At 37.8% G+C, this 17,686-nt stretch overlaps 1 protein-coding gene across 1 annotated transcript in view; it reads left to right on the forward strand.

Annotated features, from left to right (window-relative positions):
- The window catches only part of CHID1 (chitinase domain containing 1), a 102,024-nt gene that overhangs the window by 16,227 nt on the left and 68,111 nt on the right, over positions 1-17,686 (forward strand). Inside the window, exon 7 of the mRNA XM_082283637.1 lies at positions 592-684. Coding sequence (XP_082139763.1) covers positions 592-684 — 93 coding nt within the window. The remainder of the gene's footprint in view (positions 1-591; positions 685-17,686) is intronic.

Consider the following 17,686-nt stretch of genomic DNA (forward strand, 5'->3'; position numbering starts at 1 on the left):
GATACGACATTGTCAAACATGTATTTTGTAGGTATTGAGAAACAAAAGGATTATTTATACAGGGAAGAAACCAGCAGAAAAAATGTTTCTATACACAGGCCTCAGAACTATCCCCTGAAGATTGCATGTTTTGCTGTGAAATCATCTTCACAAATTCTTGTGTGTAGTAGCAACACTGTGACAACTTTAATCTCTTGAGCAGCTGCCTCTTCAGAACAGCTTTTGGTTCTTCTATTGATCTAATTCTTTTCACCAAAAATGACCTCAAGAGGTGACCTGCTCTGATAAGATATACTGGCTTGTTTTATGTGCTAACAATGCATAGTTAGATTAAAATAAAACTAAGAAAAACTTAAACCCCAAGGTGATCACAAGTTCCAATAAAACTAAGACTGTCCCGAGCAGTGCAGTGTTCATAATCCTTAAAGAAGAATTCCTAATTGTTGTTTTCTGCTAGGATCATTTGCAGCAAATTGTGTTTGTCTCTCTTGCCAGCTGCATCTTTTAAATTATTACTACTGTTACTTGTTCTTGTCAATATATAGCAGCAGTTTTCCTGCCTTTCCCTCTAACAGTATATTTATATTTCAGGGAGTTGATTCACTTGCTCACTCACCTTTCTGAAGCTCTGCATGAAGCACAACTTAAATTCATACTGGTCATCCCTCCTGCAGTTGCAGCAGGGTGAGTATTCCTATTTAGAGGGCAGGTTCCAGATGAGAAAGGCTTTCTTGTCTGATAAACAGTAAGTTCAAAGCTTTGTTTAAAGCTGTGCAGTTGAAAAGAATAAGAAATTATTTGAGTTTGATTGGTAGTCCTTTCTCCGTGCATGTTGTGCTGAATAGTCTTGGTAACTATGTGCATTCAGATATACCTCTTAATTTTTGATGTGATACAGGAGCAACAAGGAGAGGTACTATGCTGGACCTTGTTCTCCCCCACACTCCAGGTGGGGTGTCATGAGAGCAGAGTGGAGGGGCAGAATCCCCTCCCTTGACCTGCTGGCCACACTTCCCTTGCTGCAGCCCATGATGTGGGTGGCTTTCCTGGCTGCCAGTTGCATAGTTGACAATGCAAGATTATTTTTTTTCCCCCCCAAGTTTCCTTTTTTCCTTTAAGCTGTTCAGCAACCTTATGCCTGCATATGAAAATTCAGTAATGTAAGTCAAACAGAGAAACACTGTTAGGTGTTGGAGTGAAAGCTTCTCTGGACTCAGGCCCAGAGGAAAGCCAAAGCACAGGGGTTGAATTAAAACCTTTGGATAAGCTGAGATACATGAAGTCACACCAAAGTGAAATAGAAATATAGATTTTTAACTTTTAGTAGATATATATGCTAAGTGCCTTAAACATTAAAAAGCTGCATCAGAGACCTTAAAACACAGTTCTTACTGCAGCAGTGTTACCTTTTCACAGAATTTTTTACTGTAGACAAAATATAGCTAGAACTATACTGTTCACATTTTTTAGAGTGTTCACATAAACAATAAGAGCTGATAGAAACTGTATACACAAATCTGTGTAATACTTATGTAATACTTGTGTAAGACTTACGACTGTTAGAATTAGACCAGGATAGGTTAAGAAAAGGAAAACTAGAATAATGTGTTAATCTTATTGGTCAATTAACAAATATAATCCATGCTTCTGTAAGAAAAAATAATTAGAAGAAACTAGAATTAGAAGAAGAAGCTGTTTTCTGCCTGCTGTTTGCTGTTGCTGCTTGGCTTTATCATGTAACCCCCTTGAGCTCTGCCTTCAAGAAAGCTATGAGACTATGAAATAAAGAACTTAGCAGAACAGCAGCCTCCTCTGCTCTTTTACCTTGGTCCGAGAAGGAAGAGTATCCCATCAAAAGCTCAACAGTTAGGTACTTTTTCAAATGAGAGTCAGTGGACAGCTAAAGAAAAGTATGACAATTTCTTATTTTTCTCACCTTGGGCTGTATAGTAGTATGGATAGGCTCACAGCCAATACAGATTATGACAGTTTAACAGCACAGTTTCAGGACAGTGTTGTACAGCCTCCTAAATTTCTTGTAGGCTGTCACATCTTTCAGTGTACATTCATTTTCAAAGTGCCAAAAAGGCTAAGAAAATTGAATGCCTGAGCAGTCTGGTAAATGTTGCTTCTATGTCTGGACTTTCCTCTGCAATGACCTCAAGTTTTTGTTGAGTTTTATGAAGAGGTCCTATAGCATGTGAGTGGAAATAAAGCATTTCTGCCTACAGCTATCTGTGCAGACTTAAATGCATCTGGCTGAAAAGTTTCAGGGATCCTGTAGTAGGTGACTACAAGGGTGTCTGTGTGCTGAGATCAGTTAGCATCTGCCTTATAATGGTGGTGTCACCTCTTCTGTAGGTTGGTAATGTAACCCCAGCCAAACCAATTCCAGAATATACGTACTTCCTACCACCTTAAGACTGTAAGCCCAGAACAATATCTACCTAATTTTGTTCTTCAGTAGCTGCCTGAAATCTGATTTCAGTTTATTTTTTGTAAAACTATGTACTTGAGGATATTTATTGTTCCTTTATATTTTCTTCTGTTTCATGCTGTAACTGATTTATATCCTTATCAGAAGTAGCTAGTTTAACGCAAAACTCACTTTGCTTCTGTGTGGGGCTGGCCATCAAATTTTGATAGGCGGAGAGAGAGAAACAATGTGTTGAAGACTGTGGCAAAAAATCCCAATGAATTCCATGTAAATTGATAAAGTAGAGAGTTTTGTAAAATAATAGCTGTGCAGAGCCCTTTACTTAAAGGACTGAAGGCCTAGCTGCATTTTGAGGAGATTCCTTCCTATTCCTCAAGCGCCTTTGCTTTTACCTTGGTTCTGGATCATTATTCCTCTAATTTCTTGCGGATTTCTCTGGGAAATCGTGGGCCTTTGCATCACATGAATTTTCAGCAGTGTTAACAAGTACTTTGAGTTTCTTCTGATTTGGTTAAATCAAAAATAATGAGAAGTTATTATGTCTTATCTCCTGTCTGTCCTTTATTCCAATCTTTCATGCTGCCCTCTTATGTCCTACATTTCATCCCAACTGATAGTTACTTTTAAAAGTAATTTTCTGTTGCTATTAATTTTAGTCTATTACAGGTAAAGCAAAGGAGAACATTTTAAAACATATTTCTAAAATGCCTTATCAGTCACTGCATCACACAGGTGCTTTTTAAAATGCTAATGCATGCTCTGGTAGAATTTGAGTAGTTGCTATAAACAGGGTTCGCATTTGAAGTGCATTTGCACTTTTGGTGGTAGGGAGAAAGTGGAGAATAGTGCAAACCTCAGCATTCCTGTTCCTTGTGATACCTACTGATGTTACCAAGGCCAGCCAGAGGGACCTAAATCTGTTTTATTTCTGTAAGTCACGTGGGACTCTACAGTCTATTTTTTCTAAATCCCTAAACATGAGTTGGAGCCTCTTTAAAACCTCTGGATTCTTAAACATGTTTTGCCTGGACCAGAATTTGCATTTTTAAGGTAACTATTGATCAGGGCTGTTTCTTGAACACCACACTGAGGTTTGGATCCTGTGTTGTCACTGCTGCCTCCTGCTGTCCTGCATATTGACACAATAGTGAGGTCACAGTTCTGAAACCTTTCTGATCTGGGATTTAGGGATGCCCTATTGGAGCTGGGAAGAGATGCCTATGTAAAGTGCAGTTTTTAACCTGAATTAAGTTTTACATGCCTGTCCCTAAGTGGCCTGTTTGTAGAGGACCTGTGAGAAATAACAGCTGTAGTTTATATAAAAATCTCAAAGTCTCACTCCTCTAAACCAATTATATATATATCTTTATGCATTCCTAAAGTTTTTGGGATATATCCGTAAAACTTCATTGCCCCGGGGAATTCATGAGTCATGTTCTTTTCAATCAGTAATCTTACATAAGCCACCTGTCTATGTCTTCCATGTATGTGTTCTTATTGCATTAACCAGAAAAAACACTTTAAGTCTTTGAGTAAACGGGTTGTTGCAAATACATTCATAACTTACAGAAACATTTTAAAATATTCACAATGTCAATGCATTCTTTAAAGCTTAGAAATACATTGGAGTCAATGATATCAATAATCAGAATCCTGAAACTTTCTACCTTACTTGACTTTTTGGATAGCAGTTGTACTTGAAAATATTTGATCTATAGGATGCCAGGCTTGAACTGAAAAGTGCCTCCTACTGTGTATTAAATATCTTGTGTCTTGAAATTCACTTTGGGTTTTAACACTTATGCATGGTTGAAAGTGTGCTTTAACGCATCTTACATTCTTAAGTTTTTGGAATCACTGTAGATTGTTAATCAAAAATACAGCAAAAGGCATGGAAATAAGTACCATCAAGAATCAAATAAGATATCAGAGTTCAGCAGCTGGTAATAGACTGATAAAGAAGACAAGCTGTATATGGACGCCCTACCCAACTGGTATGCTAGGAGTTGAAACGTTGTCCCTTCTGTGTTCTACCCTGATTAAAATTTAAAGAGAGGAGTCAAATGTAAGCAATTTATTTAGGAATTTGTAATTTAGACTCTTTTGATATGCATTAAGATCAAAGTGGTCTGTCAGCAAATGCTATCTGAAAGGAGACGCTTAAGAGCTAAAAATACTAGTTTGCTGAGGGAAAATCTGTCTGGAAAATGCAGCCCTGCACATGACATCAAGTGTGGGATACAGGAAGAAAGCATGTTGGGTCATCTGTTTAACTTCTCAAGTTCAACTTTTGCAACAAAAACTAAGTGAGACTGATCCTCTACTGAACCTTGCTTTGGTAACTAAAGGTTCCAGTGGTGCCTTTGGATTTTGGTTTGCTTGTAAAATGTTTTGGACTAAAAGAAAACTTCACTCTCTTTGTTTTGTATTGTTTTTTAATTCAGACATTTTATAGCTTTTCACTACATTAACCAGAGGCAGTTGTGCTGGCATAATCAAAAGTAATCAAGGGTTGGGAATGTGTTTGGATGCTGATTAGAGGCAGGAATCTCTCTAGCAAGCTTTACTGTCACAGAGAATGCATGTAGAGCTCCCATGGTGGAAAACAGAGATTGAAATAGTGTTTTCATCCACCTGATGTCCAGAAATTGCATGATTTTCCTGCAAATATAAGTGATTTACAAGAGAGAGGAACAGCAGGAGTCAAAGGTATTCTTTACAAAGTGTGTGTGTAATTCTCCCTTGTGATTGGAATCTTGCAGTTGCAGATGTCTGAAGAGACGTGCAAGGATTGCAGTGGTTGCTAGAGCAGGTGGTTTGTTGGAGACTTCCACCCTGTCTTCCAACAGATTGTCTCAAAAAGTTAGAATTTTACTGCTTTTGACATGCATGGACATTGATGCATATGTAAACTGTGAGTACCATTTCTAAAAGGTCAGTGGGTAGCCAGGCATATTCTGTCCATTGCTGATGGTGAGTAACTCCATTGGTCCTACTAATCCCGGGCTTGATTAAATTCCTGCCTTAAATATATGCACTTCAGTGTTTTATTGTGCTGCAGAAATTACACTGGGGAAAGCTATGTGGATGTTTTTATACTGATTTCACAAGCCTCTTTCCAAAAAGGATAGCTGTGCTGGAGTGAACTATCTCTATGCCTAAATATGCACGTGCATAACTATGTTAGGGGGAAAAGAATAAATATGGCAGATGGATTTTGAAATTTGGTTGCACCTGTTCTCATAAATCATAGGCATTGGGTTGGTTATTTTGTTTCTCTGTACTTAAATGCTTTATAATATGGGGGATACATTTTCAAAGCAAAAAATGAGACTTTGTATAGTAACTCTTTTCTATCTGCAAGTAAATTGCATTTCATCTGACTAGATTATTGCATGTTTTGTCCAGGTTCAGCAACCATTTTATCCATTGTATGTCCCAGTTACTCTAAATAAAGCAACAGGTAGAGAAAATTAAGTTTATTTGCATAAGCCATCATGGAAAGGAGCACCAGTAATGTTCCTGTTTCTTGCTGCCCTGAGAAAGAGCAAAGACAAAAAGTTCTTGGAAGCTGTAGGTATGGTGTTGTCTTCACAGAGGTTCTCAATCTATCTGTGGTTGCACAACCATTGCCTTCCTGGCATTTGTAGTTTATTACAGGCTTTAGACATATGATATAAATATGTTAAGTCTCAGTATACACTCGTTAAAAGCTGTTAGTTTTGTTAAACAGAGTGTTAAATAACTCTGTATTTAGGCTGTTAGTGGTCACTTTCCTTGGACTTTTATTGTCCCCTGAAGTATAATTCTTTGGACAAAGTAGAAATAAAAATGGCATTGGCTGTGTCATTTCATAATATGGTACTCTACTCTTTATTAACGTTTTGATGGTTAGGATATGCACCAGGCAATTTGTCCTGTGTGATGGATATCCTTTTATCACACCAGTCTTCAGGCTACAAGGCAGTAGCCGCTCCTTGAATAACAGATGATTCTTTATCTCTTGATGTTGTGCAGAATCCATAAATGAGAGAAAGTAAACTGTGAAGTAAATAAGTAAACTCAGATGCTGAGGTGAGAGACTGCACTGTCAGCATGATCTGTGGTGGAGCACTCTAGCATGCTGCTCAGGGAGTTTCCTGAACTGGAAAGACCTCATGGAACTCCACGAGGAGGTGACTAGGTTGAGGAGTATCCAGGAGTCCAAGAGAGAAACAGATTACAGGAATCGTACCCTACCTTCCCTGGGAGAGGCCTGTTAGGCAAACAGGGCACATGACACAGAAGACTCCCTGTCATCTTTCCACCTGACTGAACGTGTGACTTAAGGGATAGGGGGCAATGGTGACGAGTTCCTGCCTGTTGCAGCAGTTGCATCTCCTCTGTCATGTCCCCTTTATTTTGTCACTATTAAGAGTTTTAGAATTACAGATGTAGCTACTGCTGCATTTCTGAGAAAAAATATCAAAAATCTGCTGAAAAATCTCTAAAACTTTGGAGCTTTGTATGTATCCCTCATAATTAAAATGCACGGAAGACAGTGTTAGAAAAAGATTGTTTCAGTCGTGTAAGAAGCCTCAGGTAGCACAAAGTAGCTTTATACTTCAGCAATTTTATCAAGTCTAGCATAATAATAACTAGATGTGTTAAGCCTTGATCCTTGATTTGAGTAAATGTATGCAAAATAGCTGCCGTTCTTTGCTGTGTTTTAATAGCATGCCTGCCAGTACAAAGCAGAGGTCAGTGAGCAGGATGGTTTCATTTAACCTTGTGGGACATGGTGGTTGGGATTAATGCGAAGAGTGAAACACATTGTAAACAAACCATTGGAGCTATCATTGTCCTCCTGACATTCTCAAGAAGTGCTACTATTGGTAAATTGCATACAGTTTAGCTAGAATAATTTGTTATCTCCTGGCTAGTTTCTGATAGCATATATCAAAGCAGTATTTAAATTAAAACCAAACATGTTTCTCCCTGATAAAAGGCACACTTAACCTCACAGCTTCTAGAAAAATTTGTCTGTCTTTATTGACTTCTTGAGATGCACAGCTGTAGTGCAGCTGCTTTCATTTTAAGCTGCAGGAACCCAAACCGCTTTCTCTCTTCAAGTATTTGAACATAATGTATGTTCTTGTCCCATCAAAATACAGCAAGCAATCCCTAGCTTTGGATTTCATATTTGCATATGTGAGGGAAAAAAAATATACAGCTTCTCTTCCTGTTACTTAAAACTTCTCTAGGTATGTATTGTCAGTATTTTCCACCACTAAACTGCCACTTCTTCAAAATTAACATTTTAGCTACTCAGTTCATTCTTTATTCTTGCTGCAAAAACATTGTGGATGTGAAGTACTGTCCTAGTTATCTTCAGCTTTTTCTTTCTAGAGCTGCTGTGCAATGAAAATTACCAGAATCTATGCAATCTTCATTACTCCTATCCAATAGCAGTCAATATCAGCTTAGTTTTGCTACTCTGCCTCTTGAGAAAGACTGGCAGGAGGGTTGACATCTCGTCCCTCCTCTTACTTTGTGCTGTCATGCTCTTTTCTGCCTTTTGTGTAAATATACATACATATTTGACTGAAAAGTAGGAAGAGTATACAATGAATAACTGCTCATTGACCTCACACTTGCTCAGCCTAATGGATGCCACAATTGACCAGTGTTTTGCAAATGTGATAAAGGAAATAGGTGTTTCGGTCTCCTAGAAACTGATTATGAACAGATACTTGTAATTATATTTTTGTTTTATATCAGTAATCTGTCATCTTTAGAAGTTGCTGCAGATTCAATTGCTTTGCCATAACTTTGTGTATACAGAATGATATGTTTGTTAGTTTACTATTCCACTGTATATATACACACAGTTTTTCTTAGAAGTATTTGTAGCAAGTAGAAATTCTGATGTAGAATATGCAAGTAAACAGCAGGGTAATTTTTATGATAATGTATGGTAAACAAATTCAATTAAATTATACATGGCTTCTAACATGTGTCTGTTTTGGAGTGAAATGGAAACCATCACTTACTTTTAGCATCATTCTCAGGCAGGACTATGTAGGGCAGAATGTAGAGCCTCAAAATTTTGGTAAGTAAATAATAACAGGGATCAAACCAGCAGGAAACCTATTGCTTGTTTCAGATGAAGTTTCTAATTATCAGATTATGTCAAATAATGGTATATTAGGAAACCGACTTTGTAGGCAACTGTTTATTAAGTAGGATTCTGCTTTACAGATATATACACCTAAAATTATGAAGCGTTAAAATATTCATGAGAAACATGCTCATAATAATCTTATTTTGTTGGAATCACTAATACTGTTGCTGAATTTTTCTGAGCTTTCCACATGTATAATCTTTCATGCTTTTCCTTCCAATTTGACAAATGAGGTCACAGAAAAGCAAGCAATTTTGAAAATGATAAGTGTTTATTTACTGTAGAGTTAGTAAGTATATACCAAATATGCTCTGCATGCTCACTGTTGCTGATAAGGATATTTGATGCTGGAAGACAATCTCTTTGGACAATCAATATACAGAAAATGGGACTTGGGAGGGAAAATCTGAAAGCTAACTATGTACAGTTTCATATTTGTTGTGTCTAGTTGGTAATAACACTTTGTCCCCCATTGTTTCCATAATTGTCAATCTCCCTGTGAGTATCCTAAAAGAAAAGGGACTGTCAGGAACATGGAGAGTAATTTGTAATTGGGCCCTGTGCATAAAATTCAGCACTCAAGAAAACATAGAAATGACTCTTAAGAAGGCTGTCTAGGCTAACTGACTGGCATAATCATTTTTATTGCATGTTAGAGAACTTGTATAATATGTTTGATTTGGATCACAAGATATAGCTTGATATATCAGTTTATACTGAGGGGAACAGAAAACTCAGTAGGAAATTATTACTGACTACTTCTGAGTAGCAGTTACTGGAGAAAGTTTAATAATGTCTTCAAATTACGGTAATACTATTAAATCATACTCAGTGTCAGGCTACTGGGCTCATGTTTTTTCCCTGTATAAAGGCCCAAAGTATAGGTCTGTCAGTCACATCTCTTTTTGAAGTGAATTGTGTTAGCTAAAGTAAATCTGGATGCTTGTTAATGACTCTAAACTACATCTGTTTCCCTTGCTGATGACTTCCCTGGTTTTGCTGCTGTTTGGTGGGCTGCCAGGTAAGTACCACATAGCTCTGGCTGCAGCCATGAGAGGTTCCATGCATTTTGCATAGATTCAGAAAGGACTCAAGAGGAACAAATTTATTTTTAGAATTGGCTCTTTTAAAGACTATACCTTACTGTATAAAATCAATGCAACAAAGGTCTGACTGTACTGACACATTCTGAAGCAAGTGTACACATTTTGAATTCCCACTAGGGAGGATCATTAAAATTATGTGCAGGTTAGCTAGCAGCAGTCAAAGAGAAGAAAGGGTGGAATGTAATCCTCCACATATCTATCATTTGTAGCTCTACCAATTCTGAGCCAGCTGGTGTAGAGCATAAGTTTCAGTATTAAGTTGGAAAACTTTCCAAAAACAAAGAGAAGAAAAATGGTGAGCATTTTATGCAAGGAGGAATTAAGGCTACATTTGGTGTGTTAGAGTTTTTAAATTAGGCTCGTATGCTCCAGAGTACAAGTTTGTTTTGCATGATGTTCTGCTATTGGAGCATGGCTTGCCTGGGCACTAAGCCCTGGCATGAAAGGCACTGGAATAGTTTGGAAATTAGGAGGAGCAAATGGTGACACAGTGGATGTTCATTTGTGCATAGTCCTTCTTAAATGGCTCCTATGAAGAGGCTGAAGCAACATAACAGAAACAGCATTAAAGGAGAGCAGTTGACCTTCCCAAAAATGGAACTTGTAAATACAATAAGTATCAAAATGAATTTTTTCTTCTTTGGTAGTCATCTTGTCTGGTTTTGTCATGCACACAAGAAACGTGTATTTCTTATGTTGACTTAAGAGTTTCAGATACACTGTATTTTGCAAGTAACTTAAGAATTTGTGAGTGGCTGGTCTGCCATCATGCCTCAGCTCTGAGGACAGAGCAGTTTTCAGGCTGAGTTGTCCCTAGCCATCTGCTGAGATTTCATGCTTTCTTTTCAGGACATATATTGGTTGGCATGTTTCCCCTTCTTGACTTCTGTTACTGGTTTAAACCAGATGGGCCACAGGTAATTAGTTTGGCTTCATGAAAACTGTGTAGGCTACTCCATGGCAAGAACAGATCTCGTGCTTCTCCCTATTTAGAGAGCAAGGACTGCAAAGGCAACAGCTGGGATGGGATATGTGTATTAAAGAAGAGTGCCAGCCCCTAATGTTCTGCTAAAAATTCATTAGGTACAGATATACCATTCTGCTTCCTGATAAAAATATAGCAAGTTTTCACTTGTCAGTCTGTTATAATTCACAGTCCCCTAGTGATATGAAGCACTTGGAGTGTATGAAGGAACCACTCCCAGGGCTTTAGTGTTGTGAATCTGTAGCTCTCAGTTACGATTTTCTTGCTTGTCAAGCTGTCTAGGTTTTGTTGGTTTTAAAATACCTATCTTAATCTTTCCTACCTGAGAATTTGGTAAAGAGATTTTTGCCATTGAGAAAATTTGAAAACAGTCAGTAATGTGGCTTGTGTTTTTCAGCAGAGGTGTTTGTTTATTTTAAATTGTGATCTTTTCTGTGGACAAGGGACAGATAGCCCTTATGCTCTGAAGGCATCTGAGTGTCACCATTCCTATAATGAAGTAAGTGCACCAAAGACAATGCACAAGTGGGGTTGCAGGCTTTTACTTCTGAATTTAAGCTACTATTCAGAATAGCATAGTACTGGAAGGTGAAAATAAAAAAAAATCCTATAACTACATTACTTTTAGCAGAAGTTTATCTAGCAAGCCCTTAAAATCTACAAATTAATGGATGTCAGAACTGTGCTCCCAGACTACCTACAGCTTTAGAAGGTTCTCCCTAACGTCCAGCCCAGGTTTGCTAAAGCAGTTATCTTGGAATATTCATACTGTTCCAATCTCCTTTTTCATTTGCTCATTCTTTTATAATTTGTATCTCTTGGGATGATGATTCTCTGACATATTAACAATAAGGTATTCTTTTGTGTTATGTAAGCAAAATGGGATTTGGAGATGTTAAGAAGATGGGCTTTAGTTGAGAAAGGAAGGAACCTCTTGCTTTTGTCTCTGTGTTCATCAGTTCCAGCACTTTAGTGTGTGAAACTGGGAGAGTGTTCTCTGAGTAGAACCAGACAAAAAACCATGACTGGAAGAGTGTATGTGACAAGAGGTGATTGCACTCATTTTATGGAATTGATTTTTCATTCTGTTTTAAGAGGAATAAGACTTTTGTACAGAGACTGTTAAACAGATAAAAAAGTTGGGAGGAGAAATTTATACTAAATTGGATTTTGTTTTGTTTGTTTCTCCTGAAATGGACTGACCTTAACACTGCAGTTCAATGGACATTTTTGGTTTTGAAATGTACGATCCCTGATTTGTCATATTGATCTGGGTTTGTAGGCCGCAAGATCAGATACTGTGTTTGGATCATGCTTCACCTCTTGCAACATTTTTTTCTTGGGAAGGAATTAGAGAAAAAGAAATCAGTATTTTGAAGGCTGGTGAAGATACTTGAATTTACAGTAAGCATGTGCATTTTCTGAAATGCCTGAGTAACATGCGTTTCTGCAAAAGCCTTGATCTGTTGTCTGTGAATATGTAAATATGTAAATTACAAGAAGCGTTTGGTCTAAAAGTCTGTCCATCAACTCGGGTTCAACCCACTACATGTGCTTTTTACAATCTCCATCCAACTGCACGGAATTCACCCCCCACTATGTAGTAAATCTGTTTTTGTCTACCCAAGGATCTCTCTTTCATTGGTTAAACATTCAGTATGGTCATGTTCTTTTGACAGCAGGGATTAGATCTGTAATTATTGTTCATGATTTTGAACAGCAGTATTGTTTCAAGGTCCTGTTGTTGACTTGACTGCTTCATAAAATGCTGTTGCAGACAGACCTTAATTCTGTTTTTTAGCCTGATTTCTGAGGTAACAAGGTGTCTGTAAGCTTTCTCTCTGACATTTTTCATCTCTCTGCTAAAACTTCTTTGGCGTTTGACCAGTTTCAAGCCAAATTGACATAGGCATAGAATTTGAATAGTCAGGTCCCTGTTACTTCATGAAAATACACAGCTGGACAGATAACATATCTTTTTTTTTTCCCCTAAGACCCAGCTGTAAGAGGGCATTGTAAATGAAAAATCTAGTTGCAAAACATCCATGGAAACCAGGATCCATGTAGAATTGTTCTCTTAAGTACTGATAGTGGAAAATTACTTCAGTGGCTGTCATTCTGAGAGTTTTGGGAAACCTAAAATGAGAAAGGGTAGTTAAAAAACTGTCAAGAGGATTTTTTCTGAAAAAGGAAATGGTTTCAGATTGATCTTGTTTACACATTTGACTATTTCATTATCAATGCCTATAATTGTGTGATGAGCAGGGTAGACATGTAGCTCTTTCTTCCATTTTCTATAGAACAGACTTCATGCAGGAAGAAACAGTGAATTTTTATTCAGCATTTGTGTTAGCTGAATTCAGTGGTCTGTGTTCATAAAATGCAGTAGCATTATACTGTAATGCTCCTATCTGCAACGAGTTATGAAAACCAATAATATCTTGTGGTGAAGAAAGATCTGCAAACAGTTGCTTTACAGAAAATTATACATGACAAGAAAGTTAAGTCATTACTGAGAGTCTGACTTCTGAAATAGAATTATAGTGCAAACAGAAAATCAATCAGTTTTCCATTATGAAGGCTATTCAAAGATGTGAGGATACAGGAAAATTCTCTTTTATAAAGGAGGGTGAAGGTGAGGTAACCTGCCGAGAATGCAGTTTGAACTCGCAGGGAAGAGCAGTCAGTTAAAAGACCTTTTTTCTCCTTATATCATTTTGAGAGTAATTGTAGTGAGACAAGAAGTAATTGAGAGTGTAGATTCATTTGAAAGTAAATGAAAGCAGCTTGCATTGTTGAAGTATTTTTTCCAATCTTTCAGTATGAAAGACTACAAACTCAAAACCTTACAGAAATACTTACCAGTAAAGCATTAATGGGAATTTTGATACATATGACTGTATGTAATTTGAAAGATTTGGGTAATAAACCTTCTAGGCTGTGAAACAAACACCCCCGCAGTTATTTTAGACATGTAAAGATAAAATAGTATAAAGAGACTGTGGAATTCTAAGCTGTGTATATGGAAATACCAAGGAAAACAGGTGGTTTCTTCTGAGTCTGTGATGTTGTCCCAATAATAGGGGTTTTTTTTATATACATGTGGCAGTGTGCCATTGGGAAATGTTGACAAATTCTCAGGAATATGTGCAAATAAGACTTATGCTCTCAGGGGAATCATTGTTCTGTGAGTTCTGCCAGGTTGCCATTGCTCTCTTACTTGAAGAGGAGAACTTGTAAAGATTATGTTGTATTCCTGAGGCTTTTTACAAGAAGGATTTCCGTGGATGTTGTGTAAGGCAGCTTCTTCACTGATTTTTAGGAGGAAAATATGTCACAGAATAAAAAATGTCCACTTTAGGTAAAAAAGCAATGAACTGGAAAGTAAAACTCTCATTTCCTCTCTGCAGTGTGTTTTTATTCTTCCACCCCCTTTCTGCACACCCAGCACTCCCATGCCCTGTTTTCTATCCTTAGTGTTAATCATTCCCCTGCACTGATAAATTCTACTTGCTTTTGTAGAAAGCCACCTCTCTGAATTGCTGTTGTATGGTGCCTTATCCCTTAAATGTTAAACAGGAGTGACAGACAGTTTTTATATTAATTCCAGATAATGTATTTTTACAGGGCTAAGTCCATATTTCTTACACATTTTAATAAATACTTAAAAATACTATAAAGAATAGATACTATATCCATTAGAAAGGCTTGTTGGTCCAAGGAATTTAAGTGTTTACATTTGGCTGGTATTTTAGAAATATAATCCTACAGATTTTTCTAGAAAACAGAAAATTGAAAAATATGGGATAAATATCATTCCAGGTTAACAGTCATTTCAAACCAGAAAGAAGAAAAAATAAAGCTTCATTTCTTTGAGCGATTCTTTTCCTTTTCAATAATACGTAACACACATTCACCTCAGAGTGTTAATTTAAAATATTAATGATATAAGATAGAGGATACAATTTGATTTTCTGTTTACTGTGGAATTTTATATCATCCTCATTGCCAGTGCCAGAGCATTTTCAAGTCACTCTTTAAGTGACAGAACTTATACCTGTCACACATTTGATGTCTCATTTTATGGAGATTTGTTTATGCATTTCATACTGTGCATTGGTATAGTCTTGCTTAGGTAATTTCCCTCCCTGAAATGTGCTTGCCAGGCAGATAAACCACATACCCTGTACTGAAAGTAGACCGTGAAGTGTAAGACAAATTTTTGGATCCTAAATTGTCAATCAGAAAAGTAGGTTGAGTGATGACTCAAGTCTGAACACTTACTAGCTTTGCATCTGCTTTTCACCAGAGTATTTTTCAATGCCAGAGAAGCTCTTTCATGGAAACAGGGAAAGCACGTTGGGTAAAGAAGACATAAAAATACAATATAGTGCCTGGTTGCATAGGTTGAGACACAATATTGCACTGCCACATTGAAGCTGCCTTGAAAGGAGCTAAAAACCCCAGTTCTTTCTCAATAATAGTGCAAACCAAACCTGTAACTACGAGAAGTTGCCTGAACAAGTTTAAGGCCTATTTAATAGTAAAAAACCCTCAAGTATCTCAGATTAAAAAAAAAAATTGTTCTTGTTAATAGTGTATGTCAATGGTTTTCAGCAATCCCAGAAAAATCAGTCTTCCTTTTCCCTTCCCTATCTTCCAAATGTTTGTTTCATTCGGGGATGCGCCGAGGAGCAGGCTTGGTTGTAGATTCAATTTATACAGTTCAGTTTTTCAGTTGATTATAATTCACATTAATGTATTTTGTTCAATCCAAGTTACTGAAAACACCCATGGATGCTGAATAGGAATAGTTGATACTAGCAGGAATGCCTGGGAATTTTAACTCTTTGAGGATATCCATGAGCTGAAACTGGTTCCATCCTGGTGCCCTGCATTCCGATCAGGTCAGGGCGGTATCACCAGGCCCATTGCTGATGTGGCCTCCCCATTCCCCCTGCACTGTGGAACAGTGCTGCCCCAGGGAGCAAGTCCTGGCATGGGACAATCCCAGGGGGCTGGAGCTCCAGGGCTGGGGCCAGGGGCACCAGCTGTGCCACCCAGGACATCCTTTTTCCATTCCATCTTCATTCCTTCTCCGCCCCTCCTGCATCATCATCCTTCTCTCAGCTCTGGGAGAGTTTCAGGATCTTAGGAGAAGAGTTTGGGTCTGGTTTTGCAAAGGGGCTGAGAAGAGCCCTGGCTTGCTCAAGACCAGTGGAAGTTTTAAGAGCAGATTTTCAGAGAAAACTCAATTGTTACTCTTGCCTCTCCTTCTGCAGTGTCTCTTAATGTTCTTCATAAAGTTTTATAATGAAACAAGCCATGTTAAAAAAATAAGACCAAGTGAGAGCGGAGTTTGTCCCAGTTTAGAAGACTGAAAATATTCAGCAAACTGGTTAAGTTATGCCAAATTCTCTACAAAGACAGTAGGACTTAGGCTTGAGTGTTTTAGCAAACTAGGGTAACTCTAAATACAGGCTCTTTTTATGGTCTTTATGGAGGTTTAGGTTGGACCTTAGGAAAAAGTTTTTCACCCAGAAGGTGGCTGAGCACTGGAACAGGCCCCCCAGGGAAGTGGTCACAGCACCAGCCTGACAGAGTTCAAGACCTGTTTGGACAACGCTCTCAGGTATATGGGCAGATTGTCATGGCTGTCTTGTGCAGGGCCAGGAGTTGAACTTGATGATCCTTGTGGGTCCCTTCCAACTTAGCATATTTGATGATTCTTTGATTCTATATATATTTTACAGAGCTAATAAATGATGATGAAGCTTCTGCCACTTTACTGACTGTTTTGGAAAGGGTATTCAAAGTTTAGAAGAATGACAAGTTTTTGACTTAGACTTCGAAAATATTCCTTTCATGGACTTTGCCTATTTTGTGCCAAGTCTCCTGACTTTCTGTGCTGAGTTTCTCAACAAAGTAGTCAGTAGAACATACCTGCCCTTGAGTTAAGTTTACATAAATATAGGAATGATTGGAAAACCTCAAATTTTAAGTATAGTAGCTGTTGAAATGTTTAGGTTTTATCCTTGAGTGCCAGTTTTCTTGACTCGGAGCAATTCTAAAGACGTGAATCAAATAGTCCTGGTTTTGTTCCAGTGGACATTTTCCCAAAGTGCTTGACTGGAGCAGAGTTGACTGGTGGTACTTATTGAAATGGTGAGTGGTGCTTGTTTTTTTGAAGAGTGCTGCTATTTTAACACTGTACATTAATGGACAAAGTATATTCATTGCTGCTGGTTTTGTTCCAAGTTGGAAATTTATGCCATTGCCACTCGGATGGCATTCCTTTGTAACAGAAATAGCTGAGTTACAAAATTGCTTTGGAGGAAATTATGACAATATCCGTTTTAACCTGTGGGTTTCTTCTTAAGTTACACATGCAAATTTCATTAAAGTTACTACCTGGCTTAATCTATAAAGCAATCCAACTTGCCCTAATATCTAATACACATTATAATTACTTTTTATGGTTTTCCCTTCAGGAGTAATCACAATCAATTTACTGAAAATGTGTTTTGCTGGAGTTTGCATCAGGAAATTGCTTTGCCTACAGACATCCAAGTTGCCATGACATTGTCTCAAAAATGTATTTATTATTTTAATTCTTGTAGAACAACTGTAGTTTGCAATTGCAGTACATGACAAGCAGATAACTATAAAAAACCTCAGGTCTACCAGTAGGTTCCAGAAGTGAGGATTTAATTTGTTACAACCCTTGAAGGAAAGGAATGGAATTTCTCCTTCCTATGACCAGTATATCACTGGTTCTGAAAATCTGAGACTACCGCTGTGGAAGGTATCTTTTCAGCTTTATACCGGCTAGCGCTTATATTTCAATGCCTTAGAAAGCCTCGAGCAGCCTTGAGAGGTAGCAAGGGCGATCTAGCACTTTAGTAGCTCTAAAATCGGTACCTGAATCAGCTGCAGAGCAAATACCATCAGCAGAAGCAAAGAGGGAGAAATATAGCTCCCTGCCCGCTCAATTC

The sequence above is a fragment of the Coloeus monedula genome, assembly GCF_965178545.1.
Source record: "Coloeus monedula genome assembly, chromosome: 6".
Taxonomy (NCBI): domain Eukaryota; kingdom Metazoa; phylum Chordata; class Aves; order Passeriformes; family Corvidae; genus Coloeus; species Coloeus monedula.